The 23232-nt window shown below is 48.8% G+C and overlaps 1 protein-coding gene across 4 annotated transcripts; it reads left to right on the plus strand.

Moving 5' to 3' along the window:
* On the plus strand, positions 1-22822 carry BSDC1 (BSD domain containing 1). 4 transcript variants are annotated; one of them, XM_044937976.2, is made up of 11 exons: positions 6-200; positions 511-571; positions 5936-6052; positions 8019-8186; positions 9510-9564; positions 11491-11606; positions 12003-12071; positions 12235-12313; positions 13370-13849; positions 19693-19796; positions 21260-22822. In XM_044937976.2, the coding sequence occupies exons 1-11, from the start codon at positions 94-96 to the stop codon at positions 21290-21292; spliced, it is 1389 nt and encodes a 462-aa protein (XP_044793911.2). In that variant the 5' UTR covers positions 6-93; the 3' UTR covers positions 21293-22822. The 4 variants fall into 4 exon arrangements, with proteins under 4 accessions (XP_044793912.2, XP_044793911.2, XP_006054698.1 ...); XM_006054636.4 differs by lacking the exon at positions 6-200 and adding an exon at positions 202-244; XM_044937977.2 differs by lacking the exon at positions 5936-6052 and having other exon boundaries at positions 1-200.
* Positions 22823-23232: the final 410 nt, after the last annotated feature.

Here is a 23232-nt window from a genome sequence, read left to right on the forward strand (position 1 = left end):
TCCTGAGAGCGGATTGGACCGAGCTTTCAGGAGCGGAGTTTTAAGTCCGAACCCTGGACCGAACCTGGACCGAGTTTAAGGAGGCGGAGTCTAATGATGGAGCCAGGCAGAGATGGGGCTGAGGACGATGTCGGTGCGGGGATTGGGCCTCCCGCTCCCGGGTGGTGCTTGAGGGGGCGGTGCCGTGTCGGAAGTCAAAGGTCAGTAAATAGTGGTGATGTCATGCGGGCAAGATGGCGGAAGGGTGAGCCCGTCATCCAGTTCTCCGGGCGTTGGGCCCCGAATTCTCCCCAGGGCTGGGGTGCTGGGCCAGGGTCCCCCGGGGGAACGGGAGGCCAGCGCGGGCCTGACGGAGCTGAAAGGGCGGGGTGGAATCGCAGCGTGAGGGAGTGGGGAAGCGGCCTGCGATGCCCCAGCCCACGGGCCACATCTGAGAGGGGAACTGAGACCCGATCATTGCGCGGCCCCGAGTCTCACCGCGGGGCCGCCAGATGTGTCTGTCTTCCACAGGGAGGACGTGGGATGGTGGCGGAGCTGGCTGCAGCAGAGCTACCAGGCAGTCAAGGAGAAGGTAAGCTGGGCCAGCGCCCTTTCTCCGCTAGGGCCTCAAGCCACCTCCCTGCACCCTGTTCCGAGCCTGAACCGCTGAACCTTGTGGGTTCCGGGTCTCGGGGATCAGGCTGACTTGGGCCCTCTGGGAGGACAGACCCCCAACTCAGACCAGTGTGACTCTACGTACAGTGAAACAAAGATGGCCTTAAAGACTGGCGCGACCGTGTCGTCGGAATCCGTGGGAAAGGGTGGTGTATTCCCACTTGGGAAATTCAGTTTTGTAAAAGAGAGAACATTTGGTCTAGGCCTTGAAGAAAAAGGATTCTGCGATAGAAACTTACTCCTATAGTCCTATATGCAAATAGTAGAGTGTATGCCATAGCCAGCACTCTGACTCTCTGGTCCTCAGGATACCGACATTAGCCCAACAGATGCAGTCGTGGGCCTCCCCACACTCATGGTCTAGTGAGGAGACAGCAGTTCCTGTGGGGTGAGTGAGGCTTGGCTCTGCCCGTGGACAATGCCACTGTGTGTTCCTGTTTCATTCCGTGCTGGTTTGTCAAAACCAACTCATCTGAATTCTGGAAAAAGTTAATTACCATTTACCTCAAGCATCTGGGGTGAGTCCTGCTTCAGGGCAACTCCAGGACGCTTCTGGCTTCAGTTAAATCAATGCTCTACTCTGTGAGCATTTTTATCCTTGCCTGGCCTGCATACTAGCCTTTCAGCTACAGCCCAGAAAATCTGAGAATGGCCTGAGCTGTTTATGTTGTTAATGAAGACTCAACTTCAAACTGAGCTTGAAGCTGAAGGGGAATTTCAAACTGAATTCTAATAGAAGAGACCACAGAGTAGCTTGCTTCTTGTTGAGCAGTCTTCGGGAAGGAGAGTCTGACATTCATTTAGCAAATGTTGTGTGAGGGCCTCCTATATATTACTGTCAAGGTTGGTCTTCCCATAACACGAAAAATAGGTAGTTGATTAGCCTTCCATCTTTGTTCTCTCATTTGAAGCAGGGGGAGTGGGTATTGTTTCTGCCTTTGACAATTCCCCATTTGAAAAGAAAAGACTTGATTTCCTACACTTATATGAACTTTGGCAAGATATTTAACCTCTTAAAGCCCCAGTTCCTCATCTGTAAAGTGGGAATACTAATAATACCTACCTGACAGAATTGTTGTCATGATTAAATAATGATATATGTAAAGCACCAAAACAGTATTTAGCACACAAGAAGTATTAAACAAGTACTTTTTTTTAAGTACTGAAAGTAAATACCAGCTACCATTTTCTATTAATTTTGTTCTTGGTCTTTCAGTGCTCACTATCCTGGCTGCATCTGGACCACTCAGTTTCCAGCAACGCGCCCCGCCCCCCCATTCCTCTTCCTCTTACTTCCTCCTGTTGTGTGTGTGTGTGTGTGTGCGTGTGCGTGTGTGTGCTCGCACTTGCCCATTCACACTGGTGGGAAAAGTTACATTGCTCTTTTCCTCTACCACGGATTCCCCAAACTCATCTGGGCCTGGTCTTGGGCCTCTCAGCCTCCACCCCTTACCCTAGCAAGTGTTTTCAGTCTCGTATTTGCTCCTCCCCTTGCCTTCAGTAACTTTCCCCAAACCTAACTGTCCCCTCACATTCCCTGTCGAACCACTTCCTTTTTTACTTTGAGGTGACAGCCTCGCCTCCTTTTTAAAATTTGAAGTCAACAACATCATGTCTCTTGGCTCCCCATCCCTGAAGCCACTACATATAGACTTATCTTTGTAAACACTCAGCTTCACCTACCACTTGCCAAATCCAGTGGATGTTTTTCAGCCCTTATCTTCCTTGACCTTTTGCTGCTTTAGACACTAGCGGTCACTCTCTCTTTCCTGAAAGTCTACTCCCTTGACTTTTATGGCATGATTCTCTCTCAGTTCTCCACCTGCTTCTCCAGGCTTTCCTGTTCTGTGAGTTCCTCTTCCTCTGCTTGCCTCTTAAAGGTGGCGTTTGAGGAACCTGGTCCTCAGTGCCTTGTGCTGTTCACTCAACAGACTCTTCCTTGGTGAGCTCTTCCATTTTCATTTTAGGATGACTCCTAGTCCTGTCCTTGGAGCTTTAGTATTTGAGAATAGCTCCTGCTGAACAGATGACCCAAATATCCCCCAGTCAGTACAGATACTATATGGCTTATATATAGTACTATATAGAGACTATGGAATATATATATATATAGCTATATAGCTTCTCTCTGCACTTGCTCCCCTTCAGCATTTCCTCCCTTGACTAGCAGCACTGCAACCACCCAGTCACTTAGTTTAGTTGCCAGTAGCTCTTCCTGACTCTTTGTTTCCCTCAGTCAACACATCTATTTAATCACCAAATCCATCTTTTTTGCCTAATATTTCTTGAACCAGTTCCATCCTGTCATCCTTACCAGGGCTGTCCTTATTCATATTCTTTTGTTTTCTCTCGTGGATTATTGCAACAGCCTCTGACTGGTCTTCCTCCATTTCTAATCTACTCAAGTCTTGGACCTGTCATCCTTCCCAGTCTTAGGAGTGACATGTCAAAAACACGAATCTCATCATGTCTTACCTCCTTCAGATACTGGTGGTTCCCCGTCACCAACACGGCTGACCAGGCCCGCCATGGTCACCCTCTCAAGGTTTCTCCCTCACCACTTCTGCTTTGCTCTTTATTTTCATTTCTCCCAGGACCAAAATGCTTGTAGGCCTCAGTATACTCTAGGTGCCACCATGCCCAGGCTTCCTCAGTAACTCCTGCTTATTCTTTAAGGCTCCGTCCAGACTTCCTTCACCAAGTCACTCCAGCCTCCCCACACTACACTGGTCACTGCTCTGCCCTTGCACCTCAGCACTGTTATGTGAGCATTTTCCCCAGGAAACTGACCTTCCAGAGGGCTGGCACCGTGTCTGTTCATGTTGGTCCCCTCAGAGCTCGCAGTCAAGGGAGGGAGACAGCCATTTGCCAGATAATCATGTAAATGGTTAATAATTAAAACTTCCCTGGTACATGCCAGTCTAACTCTATGCCAGGCTCTATGTCAGACACTGGGAGAGTATCAATGGAAAAAAAGGCTTTGTGTTCACAGAACTTACTGTTTACCCAAGAAGATAGACAGTGAACAGGTAATCAGAAATCTGAAGTAGAGGAAATGTTAAAGAAGAGGACGTGCAGGTGCCATGAGCAGAAGAGCCAGCCTGGTCTGAGGTGGCATCAGGGAAGCCCCCCAGGGGAGTGACATGTAGGTACAGCTCTGAAGGAGGAACAGGAGTTATCCAGCTGAGGGGGTTCGTTCATTGTGTTTGTTCGCTTGAAGAGTTAGAACTATGTGTCAAGGAGAGGGAATGATGTATTCAGACACCCTGAAGTAGGAAAGATACTGGAACATTTGGGAAATTTTGAGCATGGCCAGCTGGAGCTCAGTAAGGGGCATAGTGGGAGAGTCTCCCAGAGACGAGATTATATGGACCTTGTAAGTGAAGGGAAAGATTTTATACTTTCATACTTGCCTTTGGATACCCTGTAACCACTGAAGGCTGTAAAGCAGGGGCATCTCTGTCTGCTCTGACTTACAGAGCTCCCCCTGTTGCCATGAGGAAAAGATATTAAAGCCATCTTATGCAATCTGGGAGAAGGCAATGGCACCCCACTCCAGTACTCTTGCCTGGAAAATCCAATGGGCGGAGGAGCCTGATGGGCTGCAGTCCATGGGGTCGCTAAGAGTCAGACACGACTGAGCGACTTCCCTTTCACTTTTCACTTTCATGCATTGGAGAAGGAAATGGCAACCCACTCCAGTGTTCTTGCCTGGAGAATCCCAGGGACAGGGGAGCCTGGTGGGCTGCCGTCTATGGGGTCGCACAGAGTCGTACACGACTGAAGCGACTTAGTAGTAGTAGTATGCAACCTGGGGGGTTTCCCTCATAGCTCAGTTGGTAAAGAATCTGCCTGCAATGCAGGAGACCCTGGTTCAATTCCTAGGTCGGGAAGATCCCCTGGAGAAGGGATAGGCTACCCTCTCCAGTATCCTTGGGCTTTCCTTGTGGCTCAGGTGGTAAAGAATCCGCGTGCAGTACAGGAGACCTGGGTTTGATCCTTGGGTTGGGAAGATCCCCTGGAGAATGGAAAGGCTACCCACTCCAGTATATCTGGCCTGGAAAATTCCATGGGGTCGCAAAGAGTTGGACACAACTGAGCGAATTTCACTTTCATGCAACCTGGGAGAAGAGTCCAAATGAAAGAGGAGGTTAGCCTGGACTAAGGTGGCGGTAGTGTGCATGGAGAAAGAATTAATAAATGACTCTTCCAGTCCAGTTAAGGAGTCCCAGATCTGAAATGGAGGCATTCCCACTTGCAGAGAAGCCTCTGGCTGATAGATGAGACTTGCCAGGCTGATGAGAATGAGGCAGACCCTTCCCCAAAGAAAAAAATCACCAGAACACTCAAAAAGACACTTTAAAAATGCAGGTAACTATCCCTTATAAAATGAAAGGGCTTGCAGAGGTAAGCACAGAGATAGTCCAGGAAGACGTCTTGGAGTGGGTGAGGCTGAAGACAACGTGAGACTTAGACGAGAGCTGAGGGGTTGCTGTCACCCCTGGGTCTGAGCACAGAGTGAGAAGCAAACTGTCCAACAGAAGCGAGTGTCAGTTCTGCCCAGAGGAGCTCTGTGCATGAACAGAGCTCTGAGATGGTGGAACCGGGGCAGTCTAGGAGAGACTCTGATCCAGTATTTCTCTTAACACCCCTTTTGTTGAATACAGAAAAATGGCACACCTTTTTACTGGTATTGTCAAAATTTGCTCATAAAAGCTTTCTAAACTATTGCTGTTAGGAATGCAACCTGTTTGTGAACCCTTTCACGCAAGTAATTTCACCTGCTGTCTCGTATTTCAACTGAATTTCCTTGTAACAACAACAAAAAAGAAGTAAAAATAGAGAACACTTTCCTTTGATTAAAAAAATCCTTTCTCTTCCTGTTTGCAATTGGAAACAAAGGTCATGGCTTACAGCATAGCGATGTCTGTCTTGTTTTCAGACTACACGTGCCCCCTAGCCCAGTCTGCTCATGAGAACCACTGCTCTAGGCCACCTCCCTCGTTACCTAGGAGAAAACCGAGGACTTGATGCGAGTTCCTCCTGGCCACAGAGCTTCTAAGTACCTGGGCTGAGCTCAGTCCCCTGTTTTCAGACCAGCAGGAAGTTCTGTGCTCTCTGCTGTTGAACAATCCCAGGTCTTGGGATTGGGACAAGGAAGCATTATTTCTGAGCCCAGGTTCCCATGTCCATTGTTTTCCACGTTTCTGTCTGGTACTGAAGCGCAGGAAACAAAGGGTGGTGGAGCCGCTGGCTGTCAGCCCTTTCTATCTTCCCTTAGTCCTCCGAAGCCCTGGAGTTCATGAAGCGGGACCTGACGGAGTTCACCCAGGTGGTGCAGCGCGACACGGCCTGCACCATTGCGGCCACCGCCAGCGTGGTCAAGGAGAAGCTGACTGTGAGTGCCACCTCCACCCCCAGAGCCTGAGCGCCATGTTTCATAGCCTACTTTTTTAATTAATCACTGCAGACCCAGTTCTGCAGCATCAGAAATGGCATGGTATTCTTTTTTTTCTCTGACATTTTATTTATTCATTTTTCTTTTTGACTGTGCTGGGTCTTCGCTGCTGCCCAGGCTTTTCTCTAGTGGCAGCGAGTGGGGACTGCTCTCTAGCTGTGGTGCGTGGGCTTCAGATTGTGGTGGCTTCTCTTGTCGAGCACAGACTCGGGGGCGTGTGGGCTTCAGTGGTCGCGGCTCCCAGGCTCTGGTGCACAGGCTCAGGAGTTGAGCCTGTGTCTCCTGCATCGGCAGGCAGCCTTCACCACTGAGCCACCAGGGACGGCCACGGCATGGTATTCTATTATGTGGATTTGACCAGTTCCTAGTTTCCTGATGCAGTTTTTTCCAATATTGTAAGCAGAGCTACAGTGAACATTCTGATTGCTTAATCTTTGCCTTTAATATGTTCTTCCAAATAAGGTATTGAAAAGGATATAAGATGAATGTAGTTTTAGACCTTTTAATATCTACTGTAGAACTACCTCCAAAAAGTTTTTGCCAGCTTGTATTTTTACTGGTCCAGGTTTACCAGTCAGAGATGTATACTGGAATTCTCCTCTGAGATAGGAGTTAGATTCTCAAGTCAGCATGAAAAGTGAAAATTGTATACGGTCAGAGATACCCCTGCAGAGCTCAAATTTCCGAGGAAGTATAGGGTCCTGGTTTTGTATTGCAACTTCCCCTTTAGTAGTGGAACAGACTTCAGTTTCTCTGATCACCAGTGGAATCAGTTGCCTTGTAATTAGAGGCGATGTTATGAAAAACATATTGTGGAGTGTTTTTAGCCAAGCTTCTTTTGTTGAATCTTAGAAAATACTGTCTGCCTGCTGACCACAGCCACCGATGAGCATGAATGACAAGTAGTCACCCAGCTGAACTGCTGTGTCCAGCCAGTAGCAGAGACACGACTTATGTCCTTCATTTATTTATTCCTTTTTTCATTCAACAAATACAATTATATACCTGTGCCAACATGTGCCAGGCACAGTTGATAGGCTCAAGGTTTAAAATGCCTGGGCAGCCTCATTGGGAATAAAAATGACACTTTGCTGCAAGGTTTGCGGAGCTTGGTCCTGTCTCAGCACACCGTCCCTTCTTGCTCAAGGGCATTCTGACCAGCATGGCTCCAGATGGGTGCCCCACTTGCCCCTTCTAGGGGGTCCATGCATTGACCCTCAGCTGGTCCCAGGCTTGTCTCTAGGCAGGGCTGTCTGTCCTCATCCTACCCGTATTTCCTCAGTCTTTCATACAAAATACCTCCTGAGCAATGATGATGATGAGATTGTAATATTACAGTACTGCTAGTTATTAAATGTTTGCTATGTGCCAGACATTGTGCATGCCTTATCTTTTAAAAAATCTCCAAAGTAACCTCCTGCAGGAAGTATATTTATCTGCATTTTATAGATAAGGAAACAGACTCTGAGAGGTTAGGTCTCATTACTAACAAGTAGTAGAGCTGGGATTCAAATCCCAGATTGACCCGAAAGGTGGGACCTTTCCCATCTCTCTCCCTCTAAGTCCTTTTCCCTGCTGAATATCTGTGCCATGGATCCTCTCCTGTCAATCTTTGATCAGCTTGACTGACACTGAAATTTTGGTGAAACAGCCAGTCAAGGAGCTCTGCTCTGACCTACACAGGCCTACTGTGGCCCTAATCTGCACCCCCATCTGGGGGTGGTGATCCTGGCTGCCCCTCTGTCCGTCTCCAGCCCCAGAGATGGGGTGAACCATTGTGAACATTTCCCTGGTCCCCCTACACAGTACACTTTGACCCCTGATGCTTCACCCCTCTCTACCCCATACCCCAGATCACAGCCTGCTCCTGAGCCACTTAACTTCCTCTGTCGGCTTCTCTCTGCAGACTGAAGGCTCCTCTGGAGCAACAGAGAAAATGAAGAAAGGGCTGTCTGACTTCTTGGGGGTGATCTCCGATACCTTTGCTCCCTCACCAGACAAAACCATCGACTGCGACGTCATCACCCTGATGGGCACACCTTCTGGCACGGCTGAGCCCTATGATGGCACCAAGGTATTCACTAGCGGCCCCGGGCTCTAGCTTCCAACCTGAGCTCACAAAAGCAGTACATGTTCATAAGAAATAAATACGTGTATATAATTAAGTTGGAGAATACCAATAAGCAAGAAGACAATGATTTCTAAACCCATAATCCCATCACTCAAAGAGAACCACTGATTTCTCCTTGGTGTATAACCTCCCATTTCTTTTTGTTCACGAACACTGGTGAAGATAGTTTGGGTTTTTCTTTTTAACAGAAAAGCACTTTATATATGCAATTTTTTAACCCACTTTTAAAAAATTTATAACTATTAGCATCTTTCCTTATCACCATCATTTTAATGTCTTTAACTTCTTGCAGGTGTATATAGCATAATTTATTCAGTTACTTCTCTCGTGTTGCACATTGAGATTCCTTTCAGTTTCATCCATAACAAGGAGTGCTCGAGAGCATCTTTACAGGCATAAGTTCCACATTTGTGTTGTTTAAGACTAATTTTCAGTTGGAATAAATGTACAGGAGGAGTATGTCTTCGATTATAACAACAGTAGTGTATTTCTGCTACACTGTATTTTCTCACCGTTATTCTCGCATCCCTGGAGTATCGCCCACATTCGCGGCATGGTGTCACAGCAGTCTGGCCCGCATTGTACCGCGTTGAATTTCCGCCCCAAACATGATTTTTCAAGCATGTTTTGCAGCCCTAGTGTTAGCACCATCACTTAGTACACATTTAAGTGCATTGTGAAATTTTTGTAATTACAGAAGTTTAAATTATTACAGTGAATCAACCAAAATCACTTGCTGAAGTTCTGATGCAGCCCACCATGCTTCCTGTAATAACGAGGAAGGAAGGAGGGGCTTTCCATGTCCCAGCTAAAGTTCACGACTCCTGTGGCCCTAATGGGAGCACAGCTTGCAGTTCATTTGGCAGACTGGCTATGAAATTAAGAAATTCTTGATGAGTTTTTTTAACTTGAGTTAATATTTCAAAATTTGCCAGTGAGTTTTGGACTTTATTAATATATTTGCACTACTGTTTTTTGTATATCGTATAATTCAAAACTATTTTATGTGTATGATTTTGTAGCCTGCTTGCTTTATTTTCTTAGTTTCCAGGGGTGGAATACTGGGCGAAAGACCATTTTTCCAGGAGCCCCAGTTTAGGACTCCTAGCTCAGTGCTCCACTCATAACCCACACTGTTAATTACCAAGTGCCCTGTTGGTATGGTAGCCAACAGGGGAGAAGCTGGGTCGTGGTTGATTGGCAGAGAGGCATTGCTTTCTGTCTCCAGCACCCCAGAATTTCTCTTCTTTTTTCTCTTTTTTATAGGCTCGCCTCTATAGCCTGCAGTCAGACCCAGCAACCTACTGCAATGAACCAGATGGTGAGGGGGCAGGGAGGCCAAGGGGGTCTGGATTGTACGCCCTGTTTGTCTCTGTAGCAGTGGCCAGGTAGCCTCTGTGTAAAGGACCAGAGCCAGGGCTGCTTTGAACCCTGCATCTGGTGGGATGGGTTGATGGTTGCCTTTCCTCTCTGAACGCAAACTGTCTTCATCCCCATCTACAGAGGCTTTGCTCCTCTCATCCCTTATCTTCAGTTGGGCTCCCTCCCAGCCCTGCTGCCCTGCCTGCCTTCCCTCTGGCCTGTTTGCTAAGCTCCTGATGTACAGCAAGCCCCACATCTAGAGAGGGGAACTGGTGTCTAGGTGGGAACTAGACACCAGAAATGAGTGGAACTCTGAATCAACCCTGTCCAGACCTCCAGGAACCTGCCTGCCTTTAGGAGAGAGAAATGGAGTAAAGCAAAGATAACTAGAGATGGAGTGACTGCTTCCACAGACAGAGGGGAGCAGTGGGAACCCAGAGGATGGCACATAATCCAGCCTGGGAATCCTAGAATGTGACACCTGAATTGAGGTTTTAACAATGAATTAGAAGTAAACTAATTTTACTTGTAGAAGTGGGGGAACAGTGTTGAAGCATAACAACAGGACATTTGAAGGTCTAGAAAAACCTAGGCATTCGAGAATATCAGACATAGGAGTACGTGTGAGGAGATGAGGGCAGTGAGAGCTGCCAGGGGCACTGGACTGAGGGCTTTGGGTACCAGACTAAGAAGTTGGAATTTTGTCCTGAAAGACTCAAGGTAGCGGGTCTTAACCTTTTTTTGAGTCACAAAGGCCTTTAAAACTCAGTTGAAAATCATAAGCCCTTTTTCAATAGAATTGTATGTGCAATATGGGAGTTCTTGAACCCTTTGAAGCCTATCTTTGGACCATACTCTAAAAAGCCATACTGTAGAGAACTGTTGAAGAGTCTTAAGACCTGATGTGATCAGATTTTGCATTTTATAAAAGAGCCTTCAGACAGTGTTTTGTTAAGGATGAAATAGAGAGGGAGAGACAAGACAGGAAGACCAGTTAGGAAGCTGGGTAGGAATCCTCATGTCAGAGGTAAAGCCAGAACCAGGGAAGGGCCGGGTAGACTGAAGAGGAAGGTGTGCATATAAGAGACACTGAGGAAGTGGAGTCCAGAGTGACTGCAAAAGGGAGGAGCCTGGGAGGGCCCCCAGGTCTCCGGTGGATAGCTGGGTGGGACAGGTGCGGGAGGAAGAAGGTGAGCATGCGCTGTATTTGCAGCATCTGTGCAGGTGGATGTGTCCCGGCACCTGGACCTCTGGATCTGGAGCCCAGAAAGGTAGCCTCAGCTGCCAGACTGAGGAACTGTCAGTGGGAGAAGGAGGTTAAAACTTGTGGTTTAGTGGAGGTCATCTTGGGAGAAAATGGAGAATGAGAAGAGATAAAGAAAGGAGAAAGAGGAGCCCACTGAAGACTCAGATGGACCTACTAGAGCAGGAGGAGGAAATACAGGCAAGAATGAGAATTCAGGGGAGAAGAGGGCTTCAAGAGGAAGGTAGTGATTCCCAGAGCGGAAGCTATAGGATGGCTACATGATCAAGGACAGAGAAGTTGCCGTTGGATCTGGCAGCATGGCGTCACTGGTGACCTGAGAGCAGCCGTTGCAGAGAGGAGAGGCAGAGGCTTCAGTAGCCAAGTGTGGTGAGCTACAAACCACGCAGGCCCTGGAGAGAGAAGACTGCAGCCCCCCCGAGATCACTGAGGGGCCATGCCCTGATAGCAGGCCCACCCATCCCTTCACCCTGCCTGATCCCCCACCTTGGGCCACGGGGCTTTGGAAAAAACCTTACGCTTTCCTCATTGTCCATGTCCAGGCTTTGGTGTGTTTTCTCTAAGCCCAGGGTTCTTTCTTCAGCCCCACAGAACTGACCATCAGTATCTTTCCCTCTCCAGGGCCCCCAGAGTTGTTTGATGCCTGGCTTTCCGAGTTCTGCTTGGAGGAGAAGAAGGGGGAGATCTCAGAGCTCCTTGTAGGCAGCCCCTCCATCCGGGCCCTCTATACCAAGATGGTGAGGGCCTTCCCGGCTCCTGGCTGAAGGTGTGGGGATGTGGGAGGGTCCCGTCTAGAGTCATTGTGGAGTCCTCTGGCCTAGAGAGCAGCGGGAGGCCCTAAGGAGCCTAACCAGCCAGCTCCTGAGCCAGGAATCCATGTGGGGGAATCTAAGTCACCAGGCTTCTGGCAATCACGGTGAGAAATAGAAGGGCCAGCAAAGCCTGACGGGAGTTCTCTTCTACCTCCTGGGCCAGGAAGGTGGGCCTGGCAGTTGAAAGTGCTGTAAGAATCACAGCTCAGCTGCTCAGACCCTCTGAAATCCAGAATGACTGGGAGCTGGATGATAAGGCTGGGGACATGGACCCCACATAACCACTCCTGAAATCCCATCTCCATTGTCCCCTCCCTCCAGGTGCCTGCAGCTGTTTCCCATTCAGAATTCTGGCATCGGTATTTCTATAAAGTCCATCAACTAGAGCAGGTATGGTGGCCTAACCAGGGGAGGTACTCCACTCAGCCTTGGGTAAGGGGCTGGGTTTTGTTGAGGGAAGAAGGGGACAGAGGGTACCAAGAGTTCTGGAGTCAGGACCAGAGTCTGGGGTTCCCTGACTGCTCCTGGCTGTCTACTCCTCCCCCACTTTCAGGAGCAGGCCCGGAGGGATGCCCTGAAACAGCGGGCAGAACAGAGCATCTCTGAAGAGCCTGGCTGGGAGGAAGAAGAAGGTAAGAGGTATTGAGAGGTGATGAGCAAGTACCAAGTCCTGCCTGTGGGGGGCTGTCTGGGCCGTTCTCGCTGAAGCCTGGAGGGACATGGCGCCTCAGGAAAGATGAGGGATTGAACACAGTGTTTGTAGGTGCCAAGGATAGTCTGAGCTACAACGGGGTGTTTACCAAGTCTCGTGGCCCCGGGTTTAGGCACAGAGGTTGCATGTGTCAGCTGCCAGCCCATGGACCAGCTGCTTCAGAGTAGGAGGAGCTTACTGAAATTCCAGATTTCCTTCTTCTTCTAAGACTCTGGGCATGTGGCCAAACTTACATATTTTTTAAGTTAATTTTTGGCCCCAGCATGCGGCATGGGGGGAATCTTCATTCACTAACCAGGGACCAAACATGCGCACCCCCCTACAGTGGAAGCATGGAGTCTTAACCTTTGGACCTCCAGGGGCATCCCAGACTTGTATTTTTAACAAGCTCTGCTGCTAATGTTAATGCCCAGCCAGACTTGGGAAGCACTGGCTTAGGGACAGAGCTGAGCTTCCTCTGCCTGGCAGCTCAGCTTATTAGGAGTGTGTTGGAGCCACCTGTATGATATGTTAACACAGTTATTAAGTGCTTATATTATATGCCCAACCCATACTAAAAGCTCTACACGTATGGGCCTTACCACAACTTTATTATCCCTGTTTTGCAAATGAGGCAGGTAGGTCAACAGAGAGTTAGGTGGCTTGCCCAAGGTCATGCATCCAGGAGGTAGCAGAGCTCAACCTGAACCTCATCCCGACTGACTTTCAGGTCTTGGCTTTCTAAGCTGTCATGTTACCTTGGGCTGCACTTGTATAAGCTGAGTGCCTGCCAGACATGCACTAGGCCTCACGGGTAGGAGATACTTTGACCAGCAGGGAGTACCTACAGAACTACCATGGAGAGGGGGTGAGGAAACCGATGCCCATAGGTTTGACTAGAGCAGACTTTGATGAGGACCTGAGCTCTGTCTGGTGGTCTCCATGATGGCCTTGGGGCTGACCAGAGTACCTCACTCCCTTTCCTTTCTCTTGACAGAGGAGCTTGCGGGCATTTCACCCACGTCCCTAAAAGAGGCAAAGGTTCCTGTGGCCAGACCTTCCACATCCCCTGAAGGAGGACCTGGTCCCCAGAGCCCCTGTGAAGAGAATCTGGTGACCCCCATCGAGCCTCCAACAGAGGTGACCCCCTCGGAGAGCAGTGAGAGCGTCTCCCTAGTGACACAGATTGCCAAACCACCCCCTGCCTCTGAGGCCCCAGCGCTGCCCAAGGACCTGTCCCAGAAGCTTCTAGAGGCATCTTTGGAGGAACAGGACCTGGCTGTGGATACGGGCGAGACTGGACCCCCACCCCGAGCTCAGTCCAAGCCCCACACCCCTGCTTGCCGCCCCAGCGGTCCAGAGCCCCGGCCTCCAGCCAGAGTAGAGACTCTCAGGGAAGAGGTCCTCACAGACTTACGGGTGTTCGAGCTGAACTCGGACAGTGGGAAGTCTACACCCTCCAACAATGGGAAAAAAGGTAAGTCAAGGCCAAAGCCCAGGGAGCATGCGGGGGCAGGGCAGGTGAGAGTTGCCACCTCACAAGGCAGACTCGTCTCCTGTCCCTGTGAGGATCCTAGGAGAGATGGCCTCCGTTTGTGATACTGATAATGGCGGCAGCTCCTGCAGGCTGAGTGGTGATGACTGCCTCCATCGATTCCAACACGCCTTATCCTCTGAGCCTAAGATGCATCTTAGGATGACAAAATAAGATTTATGACGGATCATGGGTTAAGGATGTAATATTGCAGTTCATTTCTCAGTTACCAGGGGAGCTTGTTAATTTCTAATTTACATCTCATTTCCCTATATTACTGTCCTCATTTTATAGTTGAAGAAAGTGAGCCTCAGATGTTAAGTAACTTGCTCAAATTCACACAGCCAGAGAGTAGCAAGCCCAGATTCAGACCTAGGTCTGTCTGACCTGAAACCCATGCCCGTAGCTACCACAGTGTGCCAGTTCCTGTCCTTTTGGACAGTTCAGTTTCGGGGTGGCACCTCCTATGACACTGATTGCTGCCAAGGGTCTTCTCCCCTGGATGACCTCAGGAAAGTCATTTAGCTTCCCCAGGCCTTCTTTAATTATTATTATAAAATACATGAACAAAGCTTACGTGTACAGTTTACAGAAGAATAAAGTGAATACTCATGAACTTGCAGTGACCTAGCTTAAGTAACAGAGCTTTAGTTTCTTATCTGCTTAGTGAAATTTTAGACAGGAGACACTTTGACTTTGTGTCGGGGAGGAACCTCTCTAACTCCTGCAGTTAAAGAACAGTGGTATCGCTGGTGTCAGCTTGTTTTGTTACATCCAGAATACCTCTGCAGAGGCAGCCGATTGTCAGCAAGACCTCCCCTCAGCTCCTCACCCACAGGCATCCTGTCTGCCCACACTCAGCACCAACCAGTCACCCAGCTTGCCCAGCAGGTGTGCACTGGCCTGCTGGCAGCGAGAGACTGGCTTGCTGCTGTGGATAGGAACGGGCCCCTCACACCCTGCCCTGCTCTGCTCCCTGATGGAAACTGCAAGATGTCTAGTTTCCAACACAGTGCTTTCCTTCTGACTCTGATTCAGTGAGGTCATCCATTGAGCTCCTACCTACTCTTTATGAGACACTGAGGAGGGAGGGGCAAAGGCTGTGGTCTTTTATGATGAAGCAAGAAGCAGTACGGGGCAGGCTTGGTACTGGAGGAGTTGAGAGAAAGAAGGAACTGCTGGGCATGAGCAGGTGTTTCAGCGAGGAGACAGGCATTGTATAGGTGGGTTGGAGAGTTTGGGGCAGGTGCGGGTGGGGGAGCCGTAGTCCAGGCTGCAGGGTCCTACAGAGTCCAAAAAGCAGAGGGCATGGGGCATGTTGAAGGGGGTAACCAAAGCCCACTTTTCTGTATTGTTCCCAGGTGAGGGAGGAATAAGAAGGGAGGTGGGGTTGGCTCAGAAATACAACTTAAAATCCTAAGCCAAATTCAGAAAGTTGGACATGGTGCCACAAAGCAGCAGGTCGTGCTGCTTGTGTTACATGCCCAACCTGTACTAGGAGCTTTACATGTAGAGGCTAAGCTAAGGGCTCAGCCTCTGGGGTTCAGACAGTTCTGGGTTCAAATCCCAACTTTGCTCATAAGCCATGTGACTTCAGAAATGTTACTGATCTTCTGTAAGCCTCCATTTTCTCTATACGTTGAGACTCATTGTTTCATGATAGAGCCTCAGGCGGGGAAGAAATTGGGGTATAGCCCTGCTCTGGGGAGATGATCAAGATAGTAAAAGGTACCAACCAGTCTCTGGACACTTCCTGTATATATAGCTCTGTGCTGAGCACTTGATATGCATATCACTCAATCCTCACCAAAAATCCTATGAGAGTTGTGAGATTTTCCTTTTTTATTTTTCTTTTTTACTGGTAGGAAACTAAGATAAATCACCCACCCAGTAGGTATTTAGAGAAATGTAAAGTAGCCTTTAGGAGAGTGCAGAGTAGGTGGTGGACTCAGCAGGTGCTGTGGGGTTGCTGGGTGGATGGTGCGAAGGGTCCTTTTGAGATGATGGTCGTGAATTTTGAGAGAGACCGGTCACCACTGTTGTACTTCTGTCCCGCCACATTCAGTCACTCGGGTGCAGGCACAGAGCAGGTGGGGAGTTGGACTGAATCAGGGTTGAAGTTTATCCAGGTGAACTCAAAAGGACAAAAGTCGGTTATGCAGAAGTGATCAGAATGATGGTTCATAGAGTCTGAGCTGGGTAAGGGTGGGGACAACAGTGACACAGTTGGAAGGTTTAAGAATTATTGGTTCCATTTGGAAACGGGCTACTGGAGAATGTGATGGGTAGAGGCTGGAAGAAATGAGATTATGGAGAAGATGCGGCGGAAGCTCATAACCGTTTGGTCCAGTGTATCTCACACACTTAGTGGGGCAAAGCTGGGGTCTTGGACTGAGAGGGGACAGTGGGAACAGAGTAGAGAGAGTAACATCTTAATAGATTTTTTGTCCTGGAGGCAGAGTGACTCCTTTTCCTTCTTGTGTCCACATCCAAAGATGACATGAGCGAGGCTTGGTCTCTGGGTACAGCAGTCTCTGGGGTGGCCAAGCCAAAGGGACTCCTGAGGTCCCAAGCTGATGCCTGTCATTGCAGAGCTGCTTCCCACCAGCATTTTGTGCCAAGGTCCATTTGATTGAGGAGACTAGACTTAGCCTGCTCAGGCGCCCTCAGCAGGGAGCAGGGAGGGGATATTGGAGCGGGCCCTGTGGACTGAGGACTGGAAAGAGCCTTGGGCTTACGGCCCCGCTTCACCACTGACTGACCACCTGGGAGGGATTTTGGCCTCCATTTCTTCTTTGGAGAAGCAAAGATCCAATTAAACAGAATAAAATGAGCTGTGAGTGACAGTACTGTGATGTTAGTAATCACTCAAAAACCTCCCCATTCCTTACAAACAAAACAGTAACACTCCATGGAGATGTCTTAAATTGTTGCATAGATCAGTTCTCTGCCATGTGCCCAGAGTAATAGCGATCTTACTATATAAGCACTCTTGTGTGACAGGGCAGGATGGTGGGAGAAGGCAGGTGGCAGAGAAAGCCCAGATTCACCTCTCTGCCACTTGAAGCTTTTGTCTCCTCATCTGTAAACTGGGACTGTTTACATCCACCCTCTGAGATAGGTATAAAGTGCTCCAAAAATGTTACCTGAGACTCTCTTCTACCCAACAGGTTTGCCGTAGCATTAAGCCCTGAAGAGAGTTTCAAATCCCTGGAGGGAAACCTGACGTTAGGAAGAGCTGTCATGACCACAGCCACAGCTCTGAAGGGAGAAATCAGCTGGGAGTCTGGCTTCTAACCCACAGGAAGCCTGCACTGACAGAGAACCAGGCATGAGCCACCAGAGTGTCCTGAAAGCACAGGGAACCTTAAACGTGGAGTCAGAAGATCTGGGTCTTTGTTTGAGATCTGATCCTGACTGGCTGAGGGACCATGTGCAAAATTACTGAACTGTAGGACCAGCCTTTAACAGGTCCATTTGTTAAATATCCACTGTATATGTATGTTACAGCCGACTCAGTGGACATGAGTTTGAGTAAACAGGAGTTGGTGATGGACAGGGAGGACTGGTGTGCTGCAGTCCATGGGGTCTCAAAAGAGTCGGACACGACTGAGCGACTGAACTGAACTGATGTATGTTACAGGCACTTTACATGATGCTGCTATTTGTAACACTGCTGTATCTCAAACTGCAGGCCAAGATCTATACAGAATCATCCCGATTTCTGGGCCACCACCTACACCGGCTAAATCTAAATGAGGGGAATGGACAGGGAGGAATCTTCTTTCTAATAAGCTCCTCCAGTGGTTCTCTGCAAAGAGGATGGTTTTATTCTTATTTTATCAGTATAAATAAACTGAAGCCCAGAATAATTTGCCTAGGACTACACAGTAGAAAAAAGAGGGTTCCACCCAGGTTTGCTTGACTCCAGAGATACCATGCGCTATGTGCTTAGTCACTCAGTCATGTCCGACTCTTTGCAACCCCATGGACTGCAGCCCGCCAGGCTCCTCTGTCCATGGGTATTCTTTAAGGCAAGAATACTGGAGTGGGTTGCCATTCCCTTTTCCAGGAGATCTTCTCAACCCAGGGATCGAACCTAGGTCTCCTGCATTGTAGGCAGATTGTTTCCCATCTGAGCCACCAGAGAAGCCCAGAGACACTATCACATGGCTAGATGGGTGACTAGAGAGAACAGTGCAAGAACCCTAATAAGGAATGTGGGGCCCAGGCTTGGGGAGGTCTCAGAGCCTGGGTACATGTTAAGGAGCAAGCTAGACAAGAAGAAACAAGGTATTTACAGGTGGTGCCCTTGGGGGATCAGAGCTTGCTTTTTTTAAAGATGCTTTAAAAAAAAAATGATTACAAAGTAATATATCATTTTAGAAAAAAAGAAAAATTACCCCATGACCTCATCACCTAGCGATAACGATCGTTGGATTCTTATGGGTATTTTGCTCGTCCTTTGTGTGCGCATGCGTCTGTGAGCATATTTTTTTAAATGAAATCACACTGCATGTATTTTTTTACAGGAACTATTTTTGTCATTTTCTTCTCAGTAATAACTTTCACATGTACTTTTTTTTATATTGTCTGTAAGAAGGCATACCCAAATACGAATGTTTGGAGCAGTGGCTGTCAAACCTTAGCAGGCATCAGAATCACCTAGAACAGGGCAGAGCAAGTGTTTTCTGTACAGAGCAAGGTCACAAATATTTAGGCTTCAGGGGACATACAGTTTCTGTCCCAGCTTCACAACTCTGTCTTTTCAACATGAAAGCAATCATAGGCAATATGTCAACAAATGGCCATGGCTATGTTCCAAAATTTTATTTCCAAAAGCAGATGGTAGGCTGGATTTGGTCCACAGGCCATAGTTTGCCAACCCCTGATTTAGAGAAAGAGTCCATGGATGTTTATTGAATACAAACTATTTGTTCTTGTCACTTGGAATACATAAGAAAATAGAAGATCCCTGTCCTCCAGGAGCTCACGTTCTAGTTTCTCTATTATTAGACAACAAGAACCTGATTATGTAATACACTAGCAAGTGATAAATACAGTGGAAAAGACCATCCAGAGCAGAGTGAGGGGGACAGAGTTGCAATTGAAAATAGGACGATCGGGGCAGGCCACACTTGGATGGTCAGATATGAGCAAAGGTGTGAAGGAAGTGAGCAAGTTGGCCTGTGGGTATCTGAAGAAGAGTTCCAGGTACAGGGAACAGTCCTTGCAAAGGCCTGAGGTGGGAATGTGCCTGGTATGATTCAGTAGCAGCAGGATCAGTGTAGGTAGAATGGAGTGACTGAGGCAGAAGAGGTTCATTGTTTATTTCTTCTGAGAGATTTCCATGGCTCCCAGGGAGTTTCTGGACCAAAGTATTTCTCCACTACTCAGTAACTTACTTTTTCTCACTTAATAGTGTAAGATTATTTTGCCATGCATACAAATGTTCTATAGCCTAACCTTTAAAAGCCACATAACATTCCATCATGGGACTATACCCTTTATTTTTGTAATTCCCTAGCAGAGGACTTTTAGGTGGTTTTTTAAGTTTTTATCAGTGTAACAGCACTACAGTGAACATCCTTTTGGTTAAATTTTTTTACTGAATCCAGGGTTTTTCCTTAAAATAGATTCCTAAAAGTGGGATCACTGAGGCAGAGAGAGCAGAATGTAAGCCCTTTGGTATGTATTTGTCAGGCCCTTCTGAAGGGCTCCATCAGCCCAGCTCCAGCCTCGTCACGTGCCCTTCCTGTCTTTCACAATGTGGATCATGGTTCTAGGCTCGAGCACAGACATCAGTGAGGACTGGGAGAAGGACTTTGACTTGGACATGACTGAAGAAGAAGTGCAGATGGCACTTTCCAAAGTGGATGCCTCCGGTGAGGTGAGTGGGCCTGCTGATGGTGGGCCACAGGGAAGCAAGCCCAATGATCCCAGGTCTGAGGACTCTCCCCACCAAGCCCTACTGGCCCCTCACGGTGGATCCCTTCCCATCTGAGGTGGCCGGCTGTGGGAAGGGAGCCAAGGCCTCCCGCTCAGGCCCTGAACCGTCATCAGCAGGCTCAGGCTCTGCTTCCCCTGAGTTCCAGGGTGGCGGATAGGGGCAGTTCTTGACATTAGTTCCTATCAGCATCACCTGAGGAACCACCAAAAAAATTCAGGTGCCAGACCCTGCCCCAGATCTTGTGATTCATGGTCACCAGGTGTGGGACCTTAAGACCCTGGCCTTGGAGACAACAGACAGTGTGATCACTTGACCTGAGCCTCTGCTGCGCCATCTAAACATGGCACTGGTCGTTACCAGCTCACACGCGGTGGTGGTGATGCCTGTGCACCGTTAGGCACAGAGCCTGGGACACGGGAGCACTGACAGGTGTTCCTAAAACCAGCGCAAAATGGAAGCTCAGAGCCTATTACTCTTATTCCTCACTACCTCTCCAAATGAAAAATGAAATGAAGGAGAGGCTGGGCAAAAAGCTCACAGCTAGTAAGGGACAGGACTGAGGCTCCAGCCCACACCTCTGATTCACGTGAGTGTTATATCAAGCACTGTCACACAACAACCCCATGATTCCTTCCATCACATAGCTCAGGGAACCTGCTATAAAGAGGGAACAGATTAGAGAGATGGGAAGGGCCTTGTTTTTCATATTGGGAGACTGAAGGCTGGGGGCCACAGTGACCTACGTGAGTATTTTACACCTGTGGCCTCACTATACCCAGAGGAAAGAAGGCTCATGGTGCCCTCTCATGCCATGGGGCTTTCACGGCTTTGATGTCTTTGTAGCCCTCTTTAAAACCTGACATAAAACATACCTGAACAGTCATTCTGTAATCCATTATACCAGGGGATCCACTGACAACAGGCCAAGAGAGTTGCCTGGGAGACTTCAGCAGGGGATTAGGGTGCTGGAGCCCCCAGGGAAGGCCTGGTGAGCCCCTCTAGTCCTGTGCCGCACTGGCTTCTGATCAGAGTGCCACTTTCAAGGTCGCTGCCTCTTGGAGCTGTGTTTTTCTCTGCTCAGCAGGAGACAAGTTCTCCTTAAGAGACTGACTGGGTTCTTGCAGGCAGGGCGTCCCCTTGTGTCCAGAGTTGGCTGGTAGAAGCATTTCCTTTGAGTCTAGAACCATCAGACCCACCCCTTAGGCAGAGGGCTCCCCAGACATTCCTTGAGGCTAGAGGTTCATTTTCATAGGAGGCAGGGTCCAGCCCGGGAGAGTGGGGCTTGGGGTTGCAGGGAGGGCTATTCTGAAAAGGGGCAGCTGGGGAGCTTGGGTCTGGACTCGACTCAGAGGAGTAAATATGTGTTCGTGCTCTCCATTATCTCCATTGTCCCCCCTTTGCAGCTGGAAGATGTAGAGTGGGAGGACTGGGACTGAGGGGAGCCAGAGCAAGCAGCTCCCCCACCCACAGCACTTCCCACTTCCCTCGCCCGTCTCAGCCCGGCCCCGGAAGACACTGACTAAGAATGTCCCCCAATGGCCTCTGTCAACCAGAGCTCTCGGCAGATTCTGGGTTGTTCCTTGTTGGCCCTTCGGGCCTCTGCTCATGTCTGGTAAGGGGCTCGCTAAATCCAAACCAGGAACTCTGACTTGTGCCAACCATAGGATGACCTGAGGGAGAGGAAACTTCCCCCACCCACCCCACCCCCCACTGGAAGAGCCTACATTTCTCTGCTGAATACCTGCTGTTCCTGGGGACTCATGCTGAGGAGTCCCAAGGGATAGCCCTCGCCCATGTGCCTGTGTAGACAGAGGCTAAACCGCCGGTCTCATGGAGGACGCCGAAACAACACTCTGTCACCCATGAGCCGGCAAGGAAGGCCGTGCCACCTGCCTTGGGCTTGACAGGGATGGCAGACACACTTTGGTTCCTATCCCAGCGGGTAAGAGGCATTCATTTCTGGGAAATTTGCCTCCCTTAGGAATCTGTCCCTCCCAGTCATTTTCCATTCCTGGAAGGGCTCCTTGTGGCTCAGAATCTAGAGACCAAACTCCCTCCTTTCCCCCAGTCCAGGCTGGTATGTCCCTAGCACCTTTCCCAAGCCGTCTTCATGTCGGATGCACCCGAGTCCTTAGCCCAGCTGTGCCACCTGCAAGAGTCTGCTCTTGCCCTTCTTCCCCTCCCCAAGAAGGGAGGGGGCCACTTCAGGCCCTTCTGTGTGTTGCCTGGCGGGATACCTTGTCCAGCCAGCCACCCACTTTGACTCCCCCATAGCTTAGGACACAAGCCAGGTACCAGCGGTACAGAGCAGTGATCAAAGCTGAGTACTTACAACTCTGGTAAGCCTGACTTCTCCGCCTCAACCCTTCTGCCTCTTGGAGGGATACGCTGGGGGTGAGCTGCTTGAGATTCTCGACAGGCTTCTGCAAAAGCTCATCCTCCTGAAGGCAGAGCCAGTCTTGGTGGCTGTCACCCTCCACGCTGGTAAAGCTGCACCTCTCTTGGGGGGACGAGGGGCTGCAGGAATCCCTGGAGACCCTGGTGCTTCATGATGCTGCTCTGGTGATTCTTGTACATAATCTGGTGTGTTCACCAATGATTTAAAGGGATCGTGGTCAGGGACGCCAAGAGAGTGGTGGTCACTTCCACTTCAAACCTTCAATGAGGGGGTGGGATGGAGAGAATGCTGAATCTTTTTTTTTCTTTTTCATGGGATGGGGTTTTTCTCTTTGTAATTATTTCTTTAGTTTAATTAACCTTTTGGTTGTTTGTGCAATATTATATATTTTAAATTATAATGTATCTCCCCAGAGTATTTTGTAGCCGGGATAAGAAAAAAGGAAAAAAAAAAAAAAAAAAGACTCTAACAGCTGTTAGTTTTGTAATTAAAAAAGAAAGAAAAAAGAACTTTGTCCTGAACCTTTTCCAGACTTGCTGTTAACAGCTATTAAAGAGATTCAACAGAAGCTGGAAGGTGTCTGGGGCTCTGTTCTTGTCCCCTCCAGCAGCTGCCCCGGAGCCAGGGCAAGACAGTGTGCAGGGTGGAGCCCGGGGAGGGGCCAGGATGGGAGGTGGTAGCCTGTTCCAAGGAAGTCCCTTGTCTTCATCCCAGACTCACCTTGGCCTTTGGGTTGAGGAAGGGACAGGGACCCCAGAAGGCCTCTCACCAAGACAAGGAGTCAAGAGGCCATTTCTGCATTCCCAACGCTTCTGCTTTTATTTGGAAAGGAAGATGCAACAATAGTGGTTCCAACTGTTCTTGGTCATTTTTCTCTCCTCCCCCCATATGTGTATGATTCTGGGGTCTATTTTAAGTAACTTTAGTTAAACACCTGTATGAAAATCACTTGTCAGCCATAATAAAAGGGAAGTCTGA

This window comes from Bubalus bubalis, chromosome 2 (assembly GCF_019923935.1).
Source record: "Bubalus bubalis isolate 160015118507 breed Murrah chromosome 2, NDDB_SH_1, whole genome shotgun sequence".
Taxonomy (NCBI): domain Eukaryota; kingdom Metazoa; phylum Chordata; class Mammalia; order Artiodactyla; family Bovidae; genus Bubalus; species Bubalus bubalis.

What these genes read in the sequence shown, in the direction of transcription:
- BSDC1 (XM_044937976.2), top strand. Translation starts at nt 94, where the DNA reads ATGATGGAGCCAGGCAGAGATGGGGCTGAGGACGATGTCGGTGCGGGG. An exon ending in TGCCGTGTCGGAAGTCAAAG is followed by an intron (nt 201 to 510) that starts GTCAGTAAATAG and finishes TGTCTTCCACAG; the next exon opens with GGAGGACGTGGGATGGTGGC. An exon ending in AGCCCTATGATGGCACCAAG is followed by an intron (nt 8,187 to 9,509) that starts GTATTCACTAGC and finishes TCTTTTTTATAG; the next exon opens with GCTCGCCTCTATAGCCTGCA.